A 23,312-nucleotide genomic window follows, 5' to 3' on the forward strand; every position below is an offset into this window, starting at 1 on the left:
TGCTATTTGGAGCATTTTAAACCCAAAAGTTTTCTCATCTTTTCCTGCACATACTTGGCTCATGTCCCCCAGGCAATCCCTGTTGTGCACAGGCTGCAGCTGATTGACGATGCCTTTGCCTTGTCCAAGTGAGTATGCTTTTTTTTTCCCTCACGATTCTAGCGAATATGGCCTTGTCACTGTGAACTTGATCCTTCAGTATGCGCAGGCACTGACTACTGAAGATGAGGCTCCAGCTCTGCTCCCAGAGGAGTTCTGGAGCAGAGAGAGTCGCAGGAGACACACAGGCTGCAGAGGGAGTGTGGCGGGGGCTGGTGCTAGTGTGGGGCTCTCATCACAGCTGGCCTGCACTGTAACGCTTCACACAATTACTGGTTTTCTGTAGGCCACATTTACTCAGAGTAAGCTATTCAATGAAATTGTCACGATGAGTTGTCTTTAAAAAGTTCATGGAAATGTGCATTATGAAAAAACTGTATGGATTTCAGAACTTCTAACAGCGAGATAAGCATATTTTCATTGTGTTTTCCACACAGTTTTTGAGAGAACTTCATATAATTAATTACGCACTTTCTTCTTTGGTCTGTCCCATCTCTGCAGTAGAGAGCTACTTCCTTGGCCCCTTTTTCTTTACTACTTTTTCCTGGTGACCTGCAACTCGTTTTCTTGCTCAGTGCTCGCTGGAGCTCCTGTCTCAAGTCCTGGTGCCCTTCCACGGTCAGCCGCCCTGTCCTGGAAACTGTGGCTTCCTGAGCCCCTGGTGGGCAAAGCTGGTTCTGCTCCTGTCTCTGACGTCTCTCCTCCCGCTGGGAGCATCCTTGGGATCATCCATGGATGTGCCTTTTCCGTCTGTCTTTCCTTTGGGGAGCCCGTTCATTCTTACTTCGTCTCTGTGCAGTGCCCAGGAGAGGGAAAGTTACTTGAAAAGTGTTTCTGTTTCTGAATTGCTCTGTGTCAGCCTCTCCTTTTGTGTTAGAGTCAACACTAACTTCCTAGCACCCAAACTTGAACCCTCAGCGATAACCTTGACTCCTTCCCTTGCTCCGTCTGCCTTGCTCAGCCGGTCACCAGGCCTCGGCTGTCCATTCTTGCGCGTCTCTGGGTTTTTGCCCCGCATAGTGCCTGCCCTCCTTCCACACTAAGCCAGGCGCTCGTCGTCCTTTGTCTGCCCGCTGCATTCACCTCCAGCTTCCTGCCTTTCCAGTCCCATTCCCTCTTCGTAAGCGCTGTCGCAGCACAGTCTTATGCTTCACTTTCATGACATTACCCCAGTTGCTGAATACTCAAAGGACCCTTCCACCAAATCTGGACTCTTGACCCTGACCTTTAAGGACACCTGCCGCTTTGAGCTCCCTTGTTAGCTTCCATCTGTCCCTGTGCACAAAAGAAACCCCCACTTCTGCTGGCTTGGTCTGCGCATCACACTGATTTCCTCTCCGTCTTTACCCTTTCTCTTGCCCCGGTTCAGTCCCTCCTGGCCCACGTTGCCTTTTACAAGTGCCTCCTCCTCCAGGACGCCTTCGCTGATGTCTCCATCTTTTGCCCGGCCTTCTCCTCAGTTTTCCATGTGCATGTTTTTCCTACTGGTGCTGTATTATCACCGCCTTTTCCTGAGACCGTCCAGTCACAGCTTCTTGGACGTAAGTTGCAATTACAGGCAAGCGCAGTGTCATGGTTGCTAATTTGTGTGCCCGCCAGGAGCGGGCAGAGCGTTACAAAGAGGATGACTCAGTCTGTCTTAAGCAGAAAGCATGCTGTCATGGGAATGCATACTGAATACACAAATGCTTTCTTGTTCAATAATCGATCCAGCATTTGACCTGGATTTTCTGTAGCTAGGTGTGTGGGCCCTTGAGTGTTCCCAACTGAAGTTCATGTGTCTGCCAGCATTGCTTGGGTTCCCTCTTGCCTGTTCAAGGGGACCTTTGCCTTCCAGCCTCTTGTTATTTGCGTAACTTACTGAAATCACATACGAGAGTGTGCAAATCATGTAGCAAGTGAAGGTTTTTTGAGTGTGTGCTTTTTAAAACCAAACAGAAACAATTATATTGACATTGAAACGGCACTTGATTTAACCAAGTACCTTGCTGAAGAAGATGAAATCATAGTGTGGCGTGCAGTCTTGGTAAACTTGATAACCAGCGATCTTGTTTCTGATGCGAGCAACTATGATATGTACCCATTCTTAAAGGTAACTCCATGCTTTGTTACGTAGTTTTTCAATAAATCTCCTCTTCCTCTTTTCCTATTCTAGCCAGCATCTGTGATAGGTCTCCCCAAAGTAACATTCTATTAGTTCCATATGTATATTGAACAGCACTGCTGATTGTTTTTAGAGGAAAATACCATAGTCATAGACCTGGACTGGGAGATGAGTGTGAGTGAAATTTGGAAGAGGATTTCATTCCTGGTGATGTGAGGTGTGTCCCAGAAACCAAAGTGGATATCAATGGAATATTTTTTTAAGAAAAGATTTATTTATTTGTGTCAGAGTCACAGAATAAGAAAGCAACACACAGACAGAGACATCTTCAATCCGCTAGTTAATTCTTCAGATGGCTGCAACGGCTTGGGCTGGACTAGGTCGGAGCCAGGAGCCAGGAGCTTCTGCCAGGTCTCCCACGTGGGGGGCAGAGGCCCATGAACTTGAGCCATCCTCTGCTGCTTTCCCAGGTGCATTAGCAGGGAGCTGGATCGGAAGTGGATCAGCTGGACACAAACCAGTGCCCGTAGGGAAACCTGTGTTGCAGGCAGCGACTTTACCAGCTGCGCCACAACACTGGCCCATAATATTTTTTCTTACAGAAAAGGATATCAGCAACTATTCCTTTAATTGTCAGGCAAATAGGATGACTTTAAGCAGCTTTATCTGTGTAAATGCCCTGCTTTGATCTACCCAGCATTTGAAAGCAGAGGAGTAAGTTACAGAACGTGTGCAAGTTTGCAGCTGCTTTGATGTTAGGTGAAAGGGGACGTTAGCTTTAACCAAGGAAGACGTGACATGCCATCATAAATGAAATAACTGAACAGGGCGAGGGCTGCGCTCTGAGATCCTGCAGAGTGATCACAGGGAGGAAGGTGCAGGGTAAAACCACGACGCTGGGAAGGGGCCGCGGCCGAGCCAGGCCTGGTGGTGCCGAGAGCAGGGAGCTCCTGGGTCGTTCTGAGGGTGAGGCTGCAGCACCTCGGGCCCAGTCTCCCGCTTTCCCTGCCCAGCGTACAAACAGCAGCCTGGCTGCATGGGAGTGCTGGCCTCCAGGCGGCCCTAAGTGTGAGCTTGGTAGGCTCACAGACAGCATCGAATGGCTCATTTGTGTGGAGAATAAAAGCTATTTTATTTTTAGAGAATTTCAGCGAGTAGAATCTAGAGCTCTGCTGGTCAGGTCTAGCCTCTGGAACTGCACGGTCACCAGCTGGGAGTGGTGGGAGGGGCTTTGTTTCAGACTCAGAGCTTCCCTTGTCCTGGCGCAGGTCAGTTGTGCCTGCGTTTTGATAGCTTATACACTTAGTGCAGGAGTTTTAAAGTAGGCAGGTTAATTGTTTTATATGGTACATTTTTCTATTTTACAGAATACTGGAAATGTTTGGTGTGGTATTTCATGCGTTATTTAATCTTGATATTCACATTGCTATTATTATAAACAACATTTTACATAGGCAGTAAATCTAGAGAGGTTAAAATATAAGCCAATTATACATTTAAATAAGAGATTTACTAACACAACCCTAACAGAAATAATCCCTGAAGAACTATTTGTCACTTTTCTATTAACATCTTTTCAAATAAATACAAATACAGTGAACATTCGGTGTTGAGAGTTAGAACTGACCGTGTATTTTTGTTGTTGTTTATAGAAGTATCTATTAAAGAGACTTAAGTCAATATGGAGTATTTATTCAACTATAATCCGTGAAAATGTGGCAGTACTACAAGATGACTCTTTGGCTCTGTAAGTATTTTTAAGCAGTGATAATTGAATAAAATGATTCTTACTAGTAGATGGGCTTTTGGAGTCATAAAGTCGTAGCACCTGCTGTTCACTGAGGGGTTTGTGTGCCCCTTGTCTGGGGCTGGCGGGCCACTGCATCCTCACAGAGATGATGGCGTGGCTTCTTCATCTGCCTGCACAGCGCGTGTGTGCACACACAGCGGCAGTAGCTCAGTGTTCTCAGAGTATAGGCCGCTGGCTGAAATTGCAGGTGTGCCCTCCTCTGGGTCAAGTGGGCCAAGCAAAGCGACCTTGGATCAGTGAGTTGAAAGGCCAAGGGAGGGCCCCTGGGGAAAAGGCCCCTTGGTAAATTGTGCTAAGGAGCATTCTGCCGTAATGGAACTACGCTGAGGTCGGTTGACAGTGCTGTGTGCCAGTGGCTTGTGTGTGAGCAGGAGGAAGTACCGGAAATGGTTTTCAAATCTTTGGTGAGGGAAGTAAGCATCTGCCACGGCACGGGGGAGGAGGTGGAAAGCCGAGTGGGGCTGTGGTCCCTCTGGCCTGCCTGGGACGGACGGTTGCATGTGTGGGTGGCCTGCCACACGCAGAGAGGGAATCTGTTACCAACAGCAGTGGCAGGGCGTGTCCACAACCCCTGGTCAATGGCAGGCCAAAATCAATGAGCCCAGGGAAGAAGCACAGCACGTGCAGGGTGTGAGGGTCTGTCTAGTCCTGCCCTTCTGCGAGGGTAGAGGTTTTAGCACCGGAGCTCGTGCCTGGAGGGACAGTGCTGAAAGGGCAAGTGGGTGGAAGCCTGGAGGCCCAGCTGGGGTAGAGGGAGGCAAATCGTGTGCACGGGCATCAGGCGGCACACATGCTAGCCAGCCGTGTGCCTGTGCGTGGCTTTCCCGAGCTGCTGCAGTGGCCTCTCTTGTAGCATTGTTGGACCTGTTCTTTGCTGGGGAGTTGCCTTGTGGGGCCTGACAGCGCTTCCACAGAACTTCCTCTTTATGTATCCAGTGTGGGTGGTGGGGGTGGGGTGGGTGCAGAGAGGCAGTGAGCATGTGCAGACGCCCGGAGTTATCTCCAGAGGACCTCCGCCCTGGACATTCCACTTCTGCTTATCAGAAGGTCAGGCCACAGGGTGGAGAAACAGAGGCTTAGCTCTGGCACTTCCTGGAAGCCGATGGTCAGTTTAGGTTCTTTACCCTGAGCCCGAACGTGGAGAGGGTAGGGAGACGCCCATGGCAAGGCATCACGTGCCCAGATTTCTTCTTCTTCGCTGTGTTCTTTTGTACTGAATTAATGTTGAGCCACATTGCTCAGCTGCAGAACCAAAGCAAACCAAAACCTCTGTTCTGTTCTTGGACATGCAGGTCAGGGGCGGAGACAGATGCCCAAGCAAGGGAGAGTGAACTCTCCAGGGGGAGAATGAACCGTCCTCTCCCCTGTCTTGAGTAGAGAAAGAACTTTGTTTTTAAGGGTATTACGTCAGATACTCTGAAGTCATCTCTCTATGCATAAGGCATTGTTGTAAAAGGGAGGAAAGTAATTGACAGCAGATGTGGGGAGTGCGCCCGTGTGTGTGAGGGGTGAGGGATGGCAGTGATTTATTTCTCACTTTAAAAAAGGCTGCCCAGAGGGGCTTTTTTTTCTGTTGCTTGAGAGCTTTTCAGCAAATAATTTTGTGAGTCTTAAATTCGTTTGTCATCCACAAAAGCTATTTTCTTTAACAAACCTGATGTTATTGGAAGGATCCATCCTGTTATGAAACACACATTCTTGGAGGCAGAGAAATTGAAGGTGGTAATGAAAATAAACTTTTGCTTCGGCTTTTCCTTCCAGAATGTCCCTGGAGAAACTCTTTGAAAGTGCGTGTTGGTTGGGCCTTGAGGACTGTCTTCAGCTGTCCAGAGAGCTCTTCAGAAAATGGATGAGCCATCCCGAGGATGTGTGAGTGTCACTCGGTAGTCCTCGCTCGCGTCCTGCTTTGGCACCGGTGATCCCTCCTGTGGGAGTGGTAGTTTGGCCTTCACTCACTCAGTCTTTGTCTTCTCTTCTTTTCAAATACTCCTTTCTAAAAAACCAGTTGCCTGCTGTGGGTCTGTGTGCAGCAGCAGGTTTGAAGTTAGACGGCGAGTTCTCTGGGGCTGCCTGCCAGGGCTTCTCCAGTAACTCTGGCACGGTTGGGTCAGGAGGTTCTTCATGGTGGGGCATCTTGGTTCCGTCTGCAAGTGCATCGAGGCGTCTCCCTGGGAACTCGTGGTGTTCCTCAGAGCAGGGCCCGTGACTGCCTTTTTGGCTTCGTTGCTGTAATGAACCCCCTCAGCTGGACTCTTTGTTAATGGGGCCAGGAGATGCGAGACCACGCTGTCACACTCACTGAGGAGCCCGAGTCTCCTCTCTCGTCAGCCTGTTTCTGAGCGCGTGGATGCTCTGATGTCACGGCTCATGAACGTCCTCAGTTGCTTCCCGAGACGCCTGCTTCTGACCCTTATTACGGAGATCTCAAGTGGACATTTGTGCTTCTAAACATGCAGCAACCTGGACAAACCTGTGACCTTACTGTGTGCATCTCATCCCTCACAGAATACCAAGTCCAATTAGAAGTGCGGTTTTATGTTACGGCATTGCCTCGGGAAGTGATGAAGAGTGGGACTTTGTGTTCAATTTCTACACTAACAGCACGGAGGAAGAGGAACGGATACAGTTTGCTTACGCCATGAGCTGCAGTAGAGACCCGTGGGTACTTAACAGGTGATTACAGCCAGCTTGCCTGGAAGGTGTCTGGGGTGGGGGTGCAGTGATGGCGTGAACCCGGGGGAGAGCAGAGAGGTGCAGAGGGACCGGCGTCTGGCACCGCGGCGTAAGCCATGCCTGCAGTGCTAGCATCCTGCATTAGAGCACTGGCTCGTGTTCCGGCTGCTCTGCCTCCAATCCAGCTCTCTGCTGCTGCGCCTGGGAAGGCAGTGGAAGACTCCCAAGTGCCCGGGCCCGTGCTACCCGCGTAGGAGACCCAGATGGAGTTCCAGGCTCCTGGCATTAGCCTGGCCCAGTGTGGCCCAGCCCTGGCTGTTGTGGCCATTTGCGAAGTGAACCAGTAGATAGGAGGATCTGTCTCTCTCTCTTCTTTTATCGTGGGCTCCCCTCCCTGCCCCCCATCCCCATTGTGCCACCTTGCCTTTCAAATAATCTTTAAAAAAAAGAAAAATGCTAATTTGAATATGACAATTAAAAATTGTGTGGGGGCAGGAGCTGTGGCTCACTTGGTTAATCCTCCGTCTGCAGTGCCGGCATCCCATATGGGCGCCGAGTTCTAGTCCCGGTTGCTCCTCTTCCAGTCCAGCTCTTTGCTGTGTCCCGGGAGTGCAGTGGTGGATGGCCCAGGTGCTTGGGCCCTGCACCCTCATGGGAGACCAGGAGGAAGCACCTGGCTTCTGGCTTCAATTGGTGCAGCGCCAGCCGTGGTGGCTATTTGGGGAGTGAACCAATGGAAGGAAGACCTTTCTCTCTGTCTCTCTCTCTCACTGTCTGTAACTCTGTCAAATAAATTAAAAAAAAAAAAGTGTTTTTGTGCATCACTGAGAACTGTACAATTTTAATTCCATTTATTTAAGGTAACTCTTTATGTTGGAATTTTTCTTTTACTCATTCAGTTTTTGCCAATGCACTTTTGCAGGTATTTGGAATATGCCATCATTGTATCTCCATTTGCTTTTAATGAGACAAATGTGATTGAAAACGTGGCTGCCTCCGAAGTTGGCCGGTACATTGCAAAGGACTTTTTAGTCAACCACTGGCAGGCTGTGAGTGAAAGGTAAGAAAGGGACCAGGACCCTCTGGGGTGGAGGGCGCTGGTGAGGTGTTGGAGCCCAGCTGTCGTCTGAAGCCCTTTGCAATAAACAGAGAAGTATTTCCACTGTTTACTGTCATCACAAGCCGGCTGTGTTATGGAAGAGAGTCAGTGACCCCAGCTCCAGCTTTGTTTGAAAATGGATTTCACTGGCTTTGCCACCTCAGTTTTCTTGTGCCACCAGCACGTCTGTCCTAAGAGACGTGGATTAGAGCAGGCTGTGCTTGGGTGTGTTTGGTATGTGGGGACGTCACGCATTCTCTTAATCCGATGGCTCCGTTGCGTTATCTTTAAGAAACAGCAGTGCTTGTTACAGCCTCAGAGTGGAGGCTGCTGGGGTCTTATTTGTCAGATTCCCTTTATACATCTGGATTTTGGATTCCTGAAATGTTTATATTTTTCACATTTTAAGAGTAAATCTCGGGCCGGCACCGCGGCTCAATAGGCTAATCCTCTGCCTTGCGGTGCCGGCACACTGGGTTCTAGTCCCGGTCGGAGCGCTGGATTCTGTCCCGGTTGCCCCTCTTCCAGGCCAGCTCTCTGCTGTGGCTGGGGAGTGCAGTGGAGGATGGCCCAAGTACTTGGGCCCTGCCCCCATGGGAGACCAGGATAAGTACCTGGCTCCTGGCTTCGGATCAGCGCGATGCGCCAGCCGCAGTGCGCCAGCCGTGGCGGCCATTGGAGGGTGAACCAACGGCAAAAGGAAGACCTTTCTCTCTCTGTCTCTCTCTCTCACTATCCACTCTGCCTGTCAAAAAAAAAAAAAAAAAAAAAAAGAGTAAATCTCACTTCCCACCCCTTTTGGGTAAAATACATATTAACAACATGCAGGAATCAGATAGCATGCCCTCAATGGAGGGGGGTGGGGGTGTCTTTTTAGAACAGGGCTTAACCTCGCATTCTCAAAAGCCCAGAGTGAATGTAGGACATCCTAAACCATACTGTAGGGTCCTGGTCACATCTGGTAGATGGAGCAGATACACAGTCGCCAACTGAAGGTCCAAACTCCTGAAACACTTGAACACCCCAGAGATACTGGAAGATGTTTTTTGTAAATCAGTTCCTTCTTTAGGATAAAAGGCATATTCAGGGCACAAATGTTTAAGAATGTGGCTATGTTTTCATGTAGAGAAAATAATAGAACATTTTGTGTTTACAAATTAATTGAATACCTTCCTACCACCAGAAAGCACATTGTCGGTGCTATGAAGGTGTTAAGGTGTTCAGTGAAAACTTACAACTGACATTGGCAGTGTGGAGCGGAAGCTCCTGGCCCGTGGCACACCCGGGTGTGCCGCGGTGGCGGTCTGGCCTTGTCTCTTATCTGAGATCTCTCTCATTCTTGGTTCATTGCTGTAGACGCCCTGCAGTCCTTCCATGTCATGGGATCCCCAAGACCCTGGGGATCTCATGTTGTGTTTTTGCTTACGCCGGTAAAGACAGTTCTCCGAAGCCCTTCCCCGCCTGCGGCCCGGGGAGCTGCGCTGTAGAGTGCAGTTGTTTGTCCGGTGCCCTTCTCCTGAGGCATCTGAGACAGCTCGCTGCTGTAGTCAGAGGCTGTCGTCTGCAGAATGACAGGTGTCCCATTGGGCCAGTTCTGTTGAAAGATTCTTCAAGGTGTCCCTGGGGTGTCAGGTGACTGGGCCAAGTGGTTTGCGTCTCATTTGAACAGAATGGAAGCTCTTCGTTCTCCGAGAGAACAGGGCTGTCAGCAACAGGGCCGGAGGTTAACGGGGCTGGTCACAGCGGCTGTTTGGCTGGAACGTAGCACCCCAGAAAGGAGGAAGTGGGGCTGGGAGGAGGAAGGGCTGCCAGGCCTGGAGTGCCACGTGCAGCAGACTTCCTCTGTGTGTCAGTCCATGGTCGGCTCCCTTCTGGGCCTGTGCATTGTGTCGGGCACACACTGGCTCTGCCTGATGGCACCGCAGGGGACAGTTCTAGAACTGGGGTGTGGGGAGACTTACCCAGAGCAGGACAGTAGAGGGCTGGCTTTTTAATCTCAGAATGATGGGGAGTGTCTTCATCACTTTCTCCTGTCCTTTTGTTTACTGTGTTTTAGCTTTTTATTATCCATGAGAGACATGGTTTGTCACAGAGTTAGGGACACAGAAGCTAGGACCAGGTCAGTCTTGGGTCGAAGAGACAACTGAATCCAAGGGCTTTCACAGCATTTTTAGCAGAAGTTTCAGTTTGCTCATTTCCAGAAGGTTCAAGATGACTTGATACTGTGCTGCGTGCAGTGCTGGGCACACAGTAAGTGCCATTATCATTAATATGACCTTACTAGACTGATGCACCCATGTATTTTATTGTGATTCCCTTCCTTAAGGGGTGTTTTTCCTCTTCTCAGTATTGTCACTTTCTGGTCTGTGACATTGGTGACATCCCTCAGCAGTGCCATGGTTAGAGTGAATACACGTGCCTAAAACTTGGTCCTTTAAATAACTTGTGTGGGACTGGGCGTTTGTATAGCAGTGAGCCTCGCCTTTGGACACCTGCGTCCCGTACTGCAGTGCCTGGTCTGAGTCCCAGATCTGCTTCCAATTCCAGCTTCTGCTAACGTGCACTCTGGGAGGCAGGAGGTGATGGCCACCCCACTGGACACCAGGGTAGAGTTCTAGGCTCCTGGCTTAGCCTGGCCCAGCTCTAACTGCTGTGGGCATTTGGGGAGTAAACCAGTGGCTGGAGGATATCTGTCTGTTTCTCTCTGTCTTCCTGTCTCTCCCCTCTTTCTCTCTCTCTTCCCCTCTCTCAAATAAAAATGAAATAAAGTAATATACTTGCATATATAACAATTACTCTTTTCACAACCACCTGTGAAATAATTACCATTAAAAAGTCTAAATAAAGGTTGGCGCTGTGGCTCACTAGGCTAATCCTCCACCTGCGGCGCCGGCATGCCAGGTTCTAGTCCCGGTTGTCCCTCTTCCAGTCCAGCTCTCTGCTGCGGCCCGGGAGTGCAGTGGAGGATGGCCCAAGTGTTTGGGTCCTGTACCCCATGGGAGACCAGGAGGAAGCACCTGACTCCTGGCTTTGGATTGGCACAGCGCTGGCCGTGGCGGCCATTTGGGGGTTGACCCAACGGAAAGAAGACCTTTCTCTCTGTCTCTCTCTCTCTCACTGTCTAACTCTGCCTGTCAAAAAAACAAAACAAAACAAAACAAAACAAAACAAAAAACACAAAAAAAACAAACAAAAAAAAAAAACAATTAAGTAAATTGCCCAAAGTCTATGTCTAGAGAATGAAAGAACTCGGGTCCTTTGGCTCTGATCTTATTTCCTGCTATGTAAGGAAATGTTAGCATCTTATTTGTTGGTTTTATGAGAGCACCCCTGGAGATAATGCAGTCGGTAATAAGTTCTTATCTGGCACCTCAAGTGTCTATATTTTTGACATCTTTCTATCTTTTAAATATTTTGAATTGCCAATAGTTGTTCAAAGGTTTGATGCTTATGTAGAAAGCTAATTATATGATGTGATTTATTTATCTAAATTCTAGAAAGAAATTTTTAAGTGTAGTAAATGAGTTGGCTTTTCATTTGAATTTTAAAAAATTAATAAACTTTGCTTTTTAGAGCAGTTTTAAGTTCATACCAAAAGTTGATAGCAAAGTTCCTGTATACCCTCTGTCTACCCTGATACCCAGCCTCTCCCAGTGTCAGCGTCCTGTGCCAGATAAACCCACCCCAGCGTGTCACTGTCACCCAGAGTCCATGGTTCACGTTGGCCTTCACTCTTGGTGTTGCCCATTCTGGGGTCTGATGTGTACACGTGTGGTGACACGTGTGCACCACCACTGCACGTGCAGAATCCTGCTACTACCCCACGAATCCTGCCTGTTCATCCCTTCCTCCCACCAATCCCAGTCAGCAGCTTTGTAAGGAAAATACTCGAATAATCTACCTCTTCTTCCAGAAGCCTTTATTCTCTGTTTACATGTGTTGAGCTCTGGACTCTGGCTTGGGCTTGGCTGTGGGAGCTGGAACCAGGATGAGCCCGAGCCGAGGGGCTTTGCAGCAGCCCTGTCAGGCGCTGTCTTGCTGGGGTCCTGAGCTTGGAAAGACAACCCCATGTCTGTGGGTGACGGCCAGTCTGGCAGAGGCAGAAGCAGCTCACCTAGATGCAAAAATAAAAAACAAAACAAAAAACAAAGAAAATCCACATTGTCTCCTGTCCAGGTCTGGCCTGTGCGTGGAGTGAGCCCCACTGTGGCTTTGACGACGCCCCTCTCCTGTCTGAGGGGACTCCAGGTGTTACTTCTCACAGTGACACAGGCAGGCTTGCAAATGCCATCTGCACACCAGGGTCCTGTGTTGGCGCTGAGAACACAGCCAGTGCTGGTCTAAGGTCTTCTGCCCCCCTCCACTGGGCTGAGAATTCTTCCCAGGAAGGCTAATCCAGGATGTATGTCGGGATACTTGATGCAGTACTGTTACTTTTGGCTTGGTTCGGCCCCTCACTCCCACGTTCAGGGCAGTGCAATGGTTGCTGTGGTGGACTTAGTTGTTGGCCCAGACAAGGTCTCTTGAATACTGATGCCATCGGGGAAGGCTCCCCCGGCCTTCCGGGTGACAGAAAGTGAGCATGCGGCTGTGGGGAGAGCCTGTGAAGGAACAGCCACAGGGAGGAAGCTGGAGTGTTCTGTGACTTTGTACCATAGTGGTGGGAATGACATCTGAGCCTTCTTCCCTTGGTAAAGTGGACGTCACAGCCTACAGGAAAACCCTAGTTTATTTGAGTGCAGAATTCAAGACGAGCATCTCCAGCGTCACTGGGCTGAAATAACTCTACCATCTTCGCACTGAACAGCAGGTTTTTCTCCAGACACTGCCGTGTTGCCTCAAGTCCCAAGACTGGAAACCTAAAGTCATTTTCACTGTTGCTTTCATACTTGACGATGGGGAAGGCTCAGCAGGAACAGGCAAATAGGAGCACAAGCAACCGGAGACGTAGTGAAGTGGAGCCGCTGGGACCCACGCCCTTGGGGCCCCTTTCCTGGAGCAGGCTGGGTGCCTGGTGTCCCCATGCTTGCCTAGTGGCCAAGTTCACCACAGGGAGTCAGACCCGGCTGGTAGGAAATGTGAGGAAGGGGAGCAGTCGTAGGCCGAAGTCTGAGCTGTGGCCACAAGGAGGACACCGGTGCTGCCTGTTTTTGAAAGGCTCTCATCTTTTTTTTTTTTTTTTTAAAGATTTATTTTATTTATTTGAAAGACAGAGTTACAGAAAGAGGTAGAGACACACAGAGAGAGTGAGGTCTTCCGTCTGCTGGTTCACTCCCCAGATGGCTGCAACAGCCAGAGCTGCACGGATCCGAAGCCAGGAGCCAGGAGCTTCTTCCGAGTTTCCCACACAGGTGCAGGGGCCCAAGGACTTGGGCCATCTTCTGCTTTTCCAGAGAGCTGGAGAGGAAGAGGAGCAGCCAGGACTCGAACCGGCGTCCATATGGGATGCCAGCACTTCAGGCCAAGGCTTTAACCCGCTGCGCCACAGTGCCAGCCCCGAAAGGCTCTCATCTTTACTTCACTTAGGAAGCATTAGAATGGGGGTAGAGTAAACGATTTGTAATGTATGTATTTTTTGTTCGGTAATATTTCAAAGATGTTTCTCTTGAGAGAGAGATAAGTCATTTCTGTCTCAAACTGAACTCCTTGTGAAGTTGACAAAGGAAGGAAACATGCCAGGCACTCTAGTGGTGCTCCCACATGAGGGCACTGCAAAAATTTCACAGAAAAATGGAATTGAAAGATAAATTTATGGGGCTGGTGCTGTGGTACAATGGGTTGATGCCCTGGCCTGAAGCGCCGGCATCCCATATGGGCACCTGTTCTAGTCCTGGCTGCTCCTCTTCCTCTCCAGCTCTCTGCTGTGGCCTGGGAAAGCAGTAGAAGAAGGCCCAAGTCCTTGGGCCCCTGCACCCGCATGGGAGACCCGGAAGAAGCTCCTGGCTCCTAGCTTCAGATTGGTGCAGCTCTGGCCGTTGCGGCCAATTGGGGAGTGAACCAGTGGATAAAGACCCCCCCCCCCCTCTCTGTAGCTCTGACTTTCAAATAAATAAATATTTTTTTCCTTTAAAGATAAATTTAGAGACAGGTCTTTGGCCTAGTGATTAAGATCCCAGTTAGGACACCCAGCCCCAGTAGAACACCTGGTTCCAGCATTGGCCCTAGCTCCTGACTCCAGCTTCTTGCTAACACAAATCCTAGGACACAGTGGTGATAGCTCAAGTCTGATAGGGTCTCTGCCACCAGGTGGAAGACGTGGATTCAGTTCCCAGCTCTGGCTTTGGCCTGGTCCGGCTCTGGCTTTGGCCTGGTCCGGCTCAGGCTTGTGGGAATTTGGAGGGTGACCCAGCTGATTTTGGAGCTCCCTCGTGCTCTCTCTCCTGTTCTGTCTTTCTCTCTCTTGTTTGGTTGCAAAACATTTTGAAATTCATGCGTAGTTTTTTCCATAATATATGTTCTTTCATGAACTTCTTCAAGATACTAAAAAGCATGGGTTTCAAAATGTGTTACACCAAAAACTGCATTTTCCATCAACCTTTTGAAGTGCCCTCCAGAATCTATTACTCCTGATTTTCACACTTTGAAAGTTGCCCAGAGCAGCTTCAGTTCCAGGCCTGCCCGGGACGGCTTTCTCCTGTCTGGTGGAGAAGCATATGCAGCGCCCTAGGCAGGTTCCTGTTTGCTGTTGTTGTTTGTAAGCTTGGAACTCAGTTTCTCTCGACCTCACATTTCTTGCGTCATCTCACAGGCTTTTTCTTGCCGGCCTAATAAGCTGGAGAGTGAGAAATGCATCTCCTCTCCCTGCACAAGTTAGCTGGCTGGAGGCCTGCGGAGTGTCCCTCTTGTCCTCCCTGCTCACGTAGACACAGGTTAATTGACAGCTGGGAGCTAAAAAAAAAAAAAACAGCAAAAGCAAATTTTTTGTCACCCTTATTTGTACCAAAGTTAACTCTTAAATTTTTAAATTCAAATATACATATTTGAAGTAAATCAATGGCATGTGTTATCCAGGTGGTTCAACCGTTCCTTGGTTCTGTCCATTATAACAATTTCATTTTAATTTTTCTTCCTCTTTTAATGCACCCATGGTCCTTTATTTGCCTTTTTACCTACAGCAGCACTTCAGACAGGTATGTATCTGCTGCTTCTTCACACTCCTTGATAGGACTGTGTAAAATGAGTCTCGGCTGTCTGGCAGCACTGAGCTAAAGGGGCCGTTGCGGCGACGGCCCCTGTGGATCCACGGAGTACGCAGGATGCAGCGTGGTTCCCAGATCTCTCTCCTCCCGCCAAAATGCACAGTAAAAAAAGTGCAGTGCGGAATGCTGACTGCACCTTCAGCAGGCTTTTGCAGCTCTGAAATGGACCCCATGTTGACTGCTGTTTCTTAAGGGCAGAATTTGCAGGTGTGTTTGCTCCCTTGCAAGTCATCCTAATGTGAGACACGCAGTATGCAGTCTGACTGTCTCCTTTAAGAAGTCAGCTAAGTTTCGTCTCATAAATACAAACCCATAAATGACAGAACAGTGTTCACCCCCCGCCTTCTCCCTGACTGTGACTGACACATGTGGCTGTGTAACACAATTTCTCATCAAGGGATTCTGGGGACTTGCTAAGGATAAATAAACATTTTCAGTATTTTGAATTGAAAAAAAAGTCAACATAATTTTTGTTTTTCAGAGGAGTTTTTATAGTCAAAACTATGTTACATAAATCAGCATTTAACTCTAAGTATTTTTTGAGTGTTAATAGAATTTTCTACGTTAATAGATTTTTCTATTTAAAGATTCAGCTAATCTAATTCACACGTTTTTGCTTGGATGTGGGCAACTGGAATGAACGGGGGCTGTGTGCTGAGCTTTGCCCGGCACGCCCTTCCCACTCTGCTCTTATGCTCCGCAGGTACGGCGCACACATCTTGGTTACTCTCATGTACGCGATCGGGAGAACAATAAGTACAGATTCACAGATCGCAGAGGTAAGTACTTTAAATAGCGGAAAATACGGTGCTAGATTTGAAACTGCTTTCTATGTCATCAGGACGTGGTAGAATTATACATAACTTTCGAATTACCACCTGTCTGTTCCTCCTGATGCTATTAGCACTGTGAAAGGAGTGCTTTGGGGACCGGCCTTTTGGCGCAGTGGGTTAAACTGCGGGTGGCATCCTGTATGAGTGTTGGTTCAAGTTCCGATTGCTCCACTTGCAAGCCAGCTGTCTGCTAATGTGCCTGGGAAAGCAGTGGAGGATGGCCCAAATGCTTGGGCCCCTGCACCCAAGTGGGAGACCCAGAAGAAGCTCCTGGCTCTTGGATTTGGCCTGGCCCAGCCCTGGCTGTTGCAGCCATCTGGGGAGTAAACCAGCAGATGGAAGGTCTCAGTCTTTCTCTCTCTCTCTCTCTCTCTCTCTCTCTCTCTCTTTCAAATAAATAACTAAGTCTTAAAAAGAAAGAAGTGCTTTCCGATCCGATGCTGGCCCTGACGTGGAGATGGCTGTGCCCTTGGAGGGCTGGTTGTCATTCTCTTCCATCAGGTCCTTCTCCCACTCTGGTCTTTCCCCTCGCCCATCCTCCCATTGCCCTGCTCCCAAAGCTTCAGGAAGTCTTTACAGATTTAAAATCTCCTGCTTCAGAACAGACCCGTTTCACAGGGTCTGGGTTCAGTTCCCTGCTGTGGCTCCCCTGGGCTCCATGAGTGCACTGGGAGCGCTCACACAGCTGGGCTCCAGCCACCCACGAGGGAGCCTGCACCAAATTCCCAGACATGCAGGGAGTGAACTAGCTGCTTTCTGTTTCTCTCTCACCAAGAAAGACAGGAAGGAAGGAAAAAAGGGAGGAAAGAGAAGGAAGGGAGGGAGAGAGGGAGAGAGAGGGAAGAAAAGAGAAGGGAGGGAGGGAGAGAGGGGGAAGAAAAGAGAAGGGGGGAGGGAGGCAGAGAGGGAGGGAGGGAGAGGGAAGAAAAGAGAAGGGAGAGAGGGAGGGAGAGAGGGAGGGAGGGAGAGAGAGGGAAGAAAAGAGAAGGGGGGAGGGAGGGAGGGAGGGAGAGAGGGAGGGAGGGAGGATGGATCTTTGATTAGCGCATGAAGCTCTTCATGATCTGGGCCCTGGCTCGCTCTGACTTCATTTTCCCCATCTCAGCCCTGAGTGTCAGGGAGCAGGAGACACAGCTAGGTTCATGGCCCTCCCCAGTACCTCTGCTCTAGCCGCGCTGCACCACTTAGAGAATTTCTTCCCGTCTCACACGGCTTGGCCTCTTCAGTTTCAGGAGCACTCAGCCTTGTCTGGGGCGCCTCCCTCATCCCTTTCGGCTGGATCACTCCTAACCTTCCTCATCCCTCTTTTTTTTTATTTATTTATTTTTTATTTTTTTGACAGGCAGAGTGGACAGTGAGAGAGAGAGACAGAGAGAAAGGTCTTCCTTTGCCGTTGGTTCACCCTCCAATGGCCGCCGCGGCCGGCGCGCTGCGGCCGGCGCACCGCGCTGATCCGATGGCAGGAGCCAGGAGCCAGGTGCTTTTCCTGGTCTCCCATGGGGTGCAGGGCCCAAGCACCTGGGCCATCCTCCACTGCACTCCCTGGCCACAGCAGAGGGCTGGCCTGGAAGAGGGGCAACCGGGACAGAATCCAGCGCCCCGACTGGGACTAGAACCCGGTGTGCCGGCGCCGCTAGGCGGAGGATTAGCCTAGTGAGCCGCGGCGCCGGCCCCTCATCCCTCTTTAATAAGTGATTCCTAGCTTTCCCTCAGGATCCTGCTGCAACCGCCCATTCTAGGAATTTTGTCAGTGGCCACTTTATACTCTTCCTCCATGCTCCCGTGTCGCCCACGTCTGCCTTTATCCCAGTCCTCAGCACATTGTGCAGTGGTCAGGGTGGCACTGGCTGTTGCCTGAGGCCAGACGAGCTCCTTGTGCACTGAGAGCACACTGCAGCCTGGCTCTATTCTGGAATGTTCTGGAATGTAACGCAGGGCTTCCATTTCTTGGCTTTGATTCTCTTTGGGCTGAATTCTTCTGGTCTGCGCTCTCTCTACACGGAGGCAAGGGTGGCTCCTGGCTCACATGACCCCTGACGCTCTCAGCTGCAGAAGGACGGAGCATTTCGTATGAGCTTTAAGTGCCCACTGAAAGCTCTGGTTGATCCTGCTTGGGCTGTGTGCACCAGGCCTTGTGAGAGGGGTGTGCACTGGGCCTAGCCGGGTCCTGTGCTGGCATTTAGAGCTAGCCCCACCCAAACCTCAGGCACTGGGCATGGCACAGGGTGCAGGAAGCCAGTAGGGGGTACTGAAACCAGAGAGTAAATGGAGAGGACACACACAGGTGTACGAAGTGAATCAGGAACGGAATAGAAATACAAATCGGTCATGTGCTTATTATCAGGAGAGGGAGGACCGCCATCCTGACGGCTTTGGCCTGGGTGAGGTTGAGCTGTCAAGACCCTGGGACTCCCTGCACGAGAGGGGAGGGCACACGGAGCGCCTGCTGGAAGGAGAGCTCCTGGAATTGACACCGAGTTTGTGTTTGTGACTCCTACCGTGCGTCAGTTCAACGCTGCCTCCGCTGAACCCCGTCGTGTTTGTTTTTTTAGTGCATGAAGGTCTGAAGAAATTTGGCAAACGTTACTGTTTCAAAATTCTGTAATCACTGAGAGCTTAACAGATGCACAGATGAATTTAGCAGTAGTCACATTATTATAATTTTGAAGCAAATTAGCTGTGATGACTATCCTTATCAACAATGATGTCCATTGGTCCTACTGCAGTACATTAGTTCACATGATAGTATCTAAGATAATTGCTAGAAGAGGTGTGAGAAGTCAGTCCTCCAAGTTCTGTGCTTATCCAGCGCAATTTCCACAGACCCTTCTCCGCCTGGCCCTTGTGTTTGTGCTCTGCTTGAAGCCTGACCTCACTCTCGCTCTCAAACGCACACACCCCCCCCCCCGCCCCCTGCCCCATCCCACGACTGCAGCCGTCTAGTCACGGGCACGCCACGTTGGTGTGAGCCATGGCAAGTGTTGGGAGGGAAGGCAAGAGAGGAGGCTTGCTTCTGGCTCTTAAATCCACTCTGCCCAGAGCTTTCCTTTTACACTGGGGCTGGCAGTGTGGCGCAGTGTGTGAAGCTACCACATGCAGCTTCTGCATCCCGTATCAGAGTGCCTGGTTTGCGTCCCAGCTACTGGATTTCCAGTCTGGCTCCCTGCTCATGGCCTGGAAAGCAGCAGGTGATGGCCGAAGGACTCAGTTCCTGTCTTGCATGTGGGAGACCCAGCTGGAGCTTATGGCTCCTGGCTTCAGCCTGGCTCAGCTCTGGATGCTGTAGCCATTTGAGGAGTGAACCAGCAGATGGAAAAATCTCTATGTTTCTCTTCTCTGTCGCTCTGCCTTTCAAATAAATCTTTAAAACATACATTGGAATCACGTTTGATAGCCCTGTTCCTGTTCAGCTTCAGGGACATCTGGGTTGAAGTGAGCTTTCATGAGCTGGTAGGGATACACTGTCGCCCGTGGCGATCCGTTTTCTGAGTTTAATCAGTGATGCAGAAATGGACTCTGGGAATATAACTTGTTTTTTAGTTGGAGTTGGGCTTATGTGTAATAATTGGCACATGTTCCCCGAACAGAATGCTTGACCTGACCCAATTAAGAAATTTAGCCAATGGATGAATCACTGAAGAATTACATTGGTAAAGACACAAATATTATATACTAGTTTTGAGCTCTGGAAGTTGCAGTTTGTTTTGATATAGAAAGATATTTATTGCATTTTTGTCTGAAGCTCCTTTTTTTTTTAAGATTGATATGTTTGGAATCAGAATTAGAGAGGGAGAGGGAGAGAGGTGGAGAGGGAGAGAGGGGGAGAGAGAGAGAGAGAGAGAAAGAGAGGTCTTCCATCTGCTAGTTCACTCCCCAAATGGCTGAACTGACCAGGGCTGGGCCAGGCTGAAGCCAGTAGCCAGGCGCTTCCTGTGGGTCTCCCATGTAGGTGCAGGGGCCCACACTTCTTCCCCAAGTGCATTAGAAGGGAGCTTTACTGGAAGTGAAACAGCCGGGACTTGAACTGCCTTCCATAAGGGATGCTGATACTGCAGACGGGGGCTTTGTTTTTTGTTTTTTTGTTTTTTTTTAATATTTATTTATTTGAAAGAGTTACACAGAGAGAGGAGAGGCAGAGAGAAGGAGGGAGGGAGTGAGGAAGGGAGAGAGGGAGGGAGGGAGGAAGGGAGGAAGGAAGAAAGGAAGGTAGGTAGGTAGGTAGGTCTTCCATCCGCTGGTTCACTCCCCCGATGGCCACAATGGCTGGAGCTGCACCTGTCTGAAGCCAGGAGCCAAGAGTTTCTTCTGGGTCTCCCAAATGGGTACAGGGGTCCAAGCACTTGGGCCATCTTCTACTGTTTTCCCAGGCCATGGCAGAGAGCTGGATCAGAAGTAGAGCAGCTGGGACTTGAACCGGTGCCCATATGGGATGCTGGCACTGCAGGAGGTGGCTTTACAGGCACAGGTCCCCAAAGGGGGGGGGGTAACCTGCTGTGCCACAGTGTCGGCCCCTATCTGCAAGTCTTACATCACATCTAGTATGCGTTCAGCAAACACTGGGACTGGCTACAGCCTGTGCTTTGGAATACAGCAATGGGTAGAACAAAGGCCTGCTCCCTGGGCTTCTTGCCGGCCCACCTCCCTCTGGGCAGGTGTGCTGTGCCACTTCCTGCTGGGATTTGACGTGGACCCGGCCCAGCCGTCTCTCTGTCCTTGCAGCTGCAGCAGTTTTTCAGCAGCATGTTGGAGGAGCACCAGAGGCTCACAGCCCAGGCCAGACTGCAAAGCATGAAGAATGAGAATCTGGACCTCAGAAAGCAGAGCGCCAGGATGGCCGCATGGCTGCGCAAGCACACGTAGCCCCGGCTCCTTCCAGCCCGCCCCGGGAGTTACCACTAGTCCACGCACAGCTGTCTTGAGTGCTCTGTGAGTCTGGACAACCGCACGTTCGTACCCTTGCATGTCAGTCACATGACCAGAGCCCTGTTCCTCCTGCAGCGGCACACTGGGCCCTGAGGCTCGGCCACTGCAGAGGAGTCTCTGAACACTACTGCGTTTCTGGAGCAGAGTTCACATTGTGTCGGGCTATAAACACACAGAATTTACGTTAAAAGCCTTGTGAAAACCGATGTACCTAAGACAATGTTGCTTGCTGTGTCGTGAAGGCCCTGGAGTATTAAACCACTGCATCACTGAGAGCACATGTTTTCTGAGGGAAGGCAGATTTGCAGGTCTTGAGGGTTTGTTTAGTATTGGAAACGGTAATGCGAAAATAACACAGCCGTGTATGAAACAGAAGCCAGAGAATAGTAATTCTCAGCAGAAGACAGAAAAGCCACAGAAATGCACGCTTTATGCGGGAAGAGTGGGCTGTCTCACGGCCAGGGTAGGTGCCCTTGGCAGGAAGTGTGTCTGCTGGCTGGTTCTTCCTCCCACATACCCACGGCTGGGCCCACACCTTGCTGGGACTGTACTTAAGACAAATGACCAGATGACCCACGGGAGTGCCTCTAGCTGTAAGCCAGAATGCGGACCAAGGCTCCGCCCCGATCTTGGCTGTGTTTCCACCTGGGGATGGGCGCTTTCTCAGCCAATGACAGTGAAAATAACACGGCCACAAGGCAGTCACAATTACGTTCTGATCTTTGGGGCAGAAGGAAATCACCAAATGGAGGGAGCTAGAAGTTAAAAGCTAACCAGAGCCTAATTCTTACAGTTTTATACTCAAGGGGTTAGGTTTATAACTTGGTTTCTATTGGCCAAACTGAAGCTAATTGTAATATGGGCTGACTTTAAACATGTTTCTCACTGGCCTGCAGTGCTGGCATCCCATAGGGACTCTGGTTCTAGTTCCAGCTGCTCCTCTTCCGATCCAGCTCTCTGCCATGGCCTGGGAAAGCAGTAGAAGATGGCCCAAGTCCTTGGGCCCCCTGCACCCACGTGGGAGACCTGGAAGAAGCTCCTGGCTTCAGATCGGTGCAGCTCCAGCTGTTGCGGCCATCTGGGGAGTGAACCAGCGGATGGAGGACCTCTCTCTCTGTCTCTACCTCTCTCTGTAACTCTCTTGCAAATAAATAAATAAATTCTTTAAAATAAAATAAAATAAAATAAAACATGTTCATCAGCCATAGGGTATGGCATTAACTCCGTTCTGGTGCTCCTGGTTACAACAGGGCAGCTACGGCAAACCATTCCCACCCAGACTTGTCATGTTGTCTTCTTGCATGTCTTGTTTTTGTAGAATGTGGGTAAAACAAAGATCTCTGACTTACCTCGGAGTGAGACTAAGAATTAAGAAACAGGGTGTGGAAAGCCTTTAAAGACGCTTAAGGCAATGCACTTTATGGCTTGCTCTCTGTTGCTTGTGAAGAACAAGGCGGCTACAAACTAAAATGCAGCACCGAAGTTCACTTTCGCATTCACTTCTCGAGGATTCTCCTTGACTCTCAGTGAGAGCCATGACGCCACCATGTGGACAAAGCAGAGCACAGCCACATGGGCTTGGCCATGGGCTGTAGAGCAGAGATTTTATTTTTATTTAGGAATGTGCATTTTAGGGCGCAGCACACCCCCATGTCTTCAGCTGCTGTGTGGAGATGCTGTCCTGTGTTTCCTTCGTCGTTGGTCCATCCCATCTGTCCACAAGCTTGTCGGCCCCTGAGTTCTCTGCACATGGAGGCTGGCACTCAGCACCTGAGTCAGGGGATGCCAAGCACAGTGGACCTTGCTAGGAAAGCACAAGGCAGGTTTCTCCAGAATGTGTGTTGAAAATTCAAGTCCCTGGGGCTGGCGCCATGGCTCACTTGGTTAATCCTCCACCTGCAGCACCGGCATCCCATACGGGCACCGGGTTCTAGTCCCGGTTGCTCCTCTTCCAGTCCAGCTCTCTGCTGTGGCCCTGGAAGGCAGTGGAGGATGGCCCAGGTGCTTGGGCCCTGCACCCACATGGGAGACCAGGAGAAGCACCTGGCTCCTGGCTTTGGATCAGTGCAGTGCGCCGGCTGTAGCAGCCATTTGAGGGGTGAACCAACAGAAGGAAGACCTTTCTCTCTGTCTCTCTTTCTCGTTGTCTAACTCTGCCTAATTAAAAAAAAAAAAAGAAAAAAGAGAATTCAAGTCCCATCATATCTTAGTGTCTGCAAAATCAAATACCCAAATAGTAAATTTCTCTAAATATAACAAAGACTTTTGAATAATATCTATTTTTTCTTACTTGGTGAGTGTATTTGTTTATTCTAGACAAGCATTGTACTTTAAAAGATTTATTTATTTGAAAATCAGAGTTACACAGAGAGAGGAGAGCTGGGGGGTGGGGCTTCCATCCGTTGGTTCACTCCCCAATTGGCTGCAACAGCTGGAGCTGTGCTGATCTAAAGCCAGGAACCAAGAGATTCCTCTGGGTCTCCCACGTGGGTGCAGGGGTCCAAGGACTTGGGCCATCCTCCACTGCCTTCCCAGGCCATAGCAGAGAGCTGGATCTGAAGTGGAGCAGTTG

The 23,312-nt window shown here is 49.9% G+C and overlaps 1 protein-coding gene across 7 annotated transcripts in view; it reads left to right on the forward strand.

Annotated features, from left to right (window-relative positions):
• The window catches only part of LVRN (laeverin), a 72,232-nt gene extending 50,291 nt beyond the window's left edge, over positions 1 to 21,941 (forward strand). For 2 of the 7 annotated variants that reach the window (XR_016235066.1, XR_516349.5), the window contains 9 exons: positions 73 to 128; positions 2,038 to 2,191; positions 3,856 to 3,950; positions 5,775 to 5,882; positions 6,519 to 6,686; positions 7,609 to 7,746; positions 15,688 to 15,763; positions 20,537 to 20,743; positions 21,668 to 21,941. Coding sequence is in view for 1 of the 7 variants with exons in the window: in XM_002710138.6 (XP_002710184.1) it covers positions 73 to 128; positions 2,038 to 2,191; positions 3,856 to 3,950; positions 5,775 to 5,882; positions 6,519 to 6,686; positions 7,609 to 7,746; positions 15,688 to 15,763; positions 20,537 to 20,677 (936 nt within the window). In the remaining 6 variants the exon portion in view is untranslated. Of the gene's footprint in view, positions 1 to 72; positions 129 to 2,037; positions 2,192 to 3,855; positions 3,951 to 5,774; positions 5,883 to 6,518; positions 6,687 to 7,608; positions 7,747 to 15,687; positions 15,764 to 20,536; positions 21,016 to 21,636 lie in introns of those variants that run through there. The other 5 variants (XR_001793065.4, XR_011389648.2, XR_016235068.1 and 2 more) reach the window with 5 other exon arrangements.
• The last annotated feature ends 1,371 nt before the right edge of the window (positions 21,942 to 23,312 follow it).

This window comes from Oryctolagus cuniculus, chromosome 6 (assembly GCF_051225735.1).
Source record: "Oryctolagus cuniculus isolate XC-2025 breed Fujian yellow rabbit chromosome 6, ASM5122573v1, whole genome shotgun sequence".
Classification (NCBI taxonomy): domain Eukaryota; kingdom Metazoa; phylum Chordata; class Mammalia; order Lagomorpha; family Leporidae; genus Oryctolagus; species Oryctolagus cuniculus.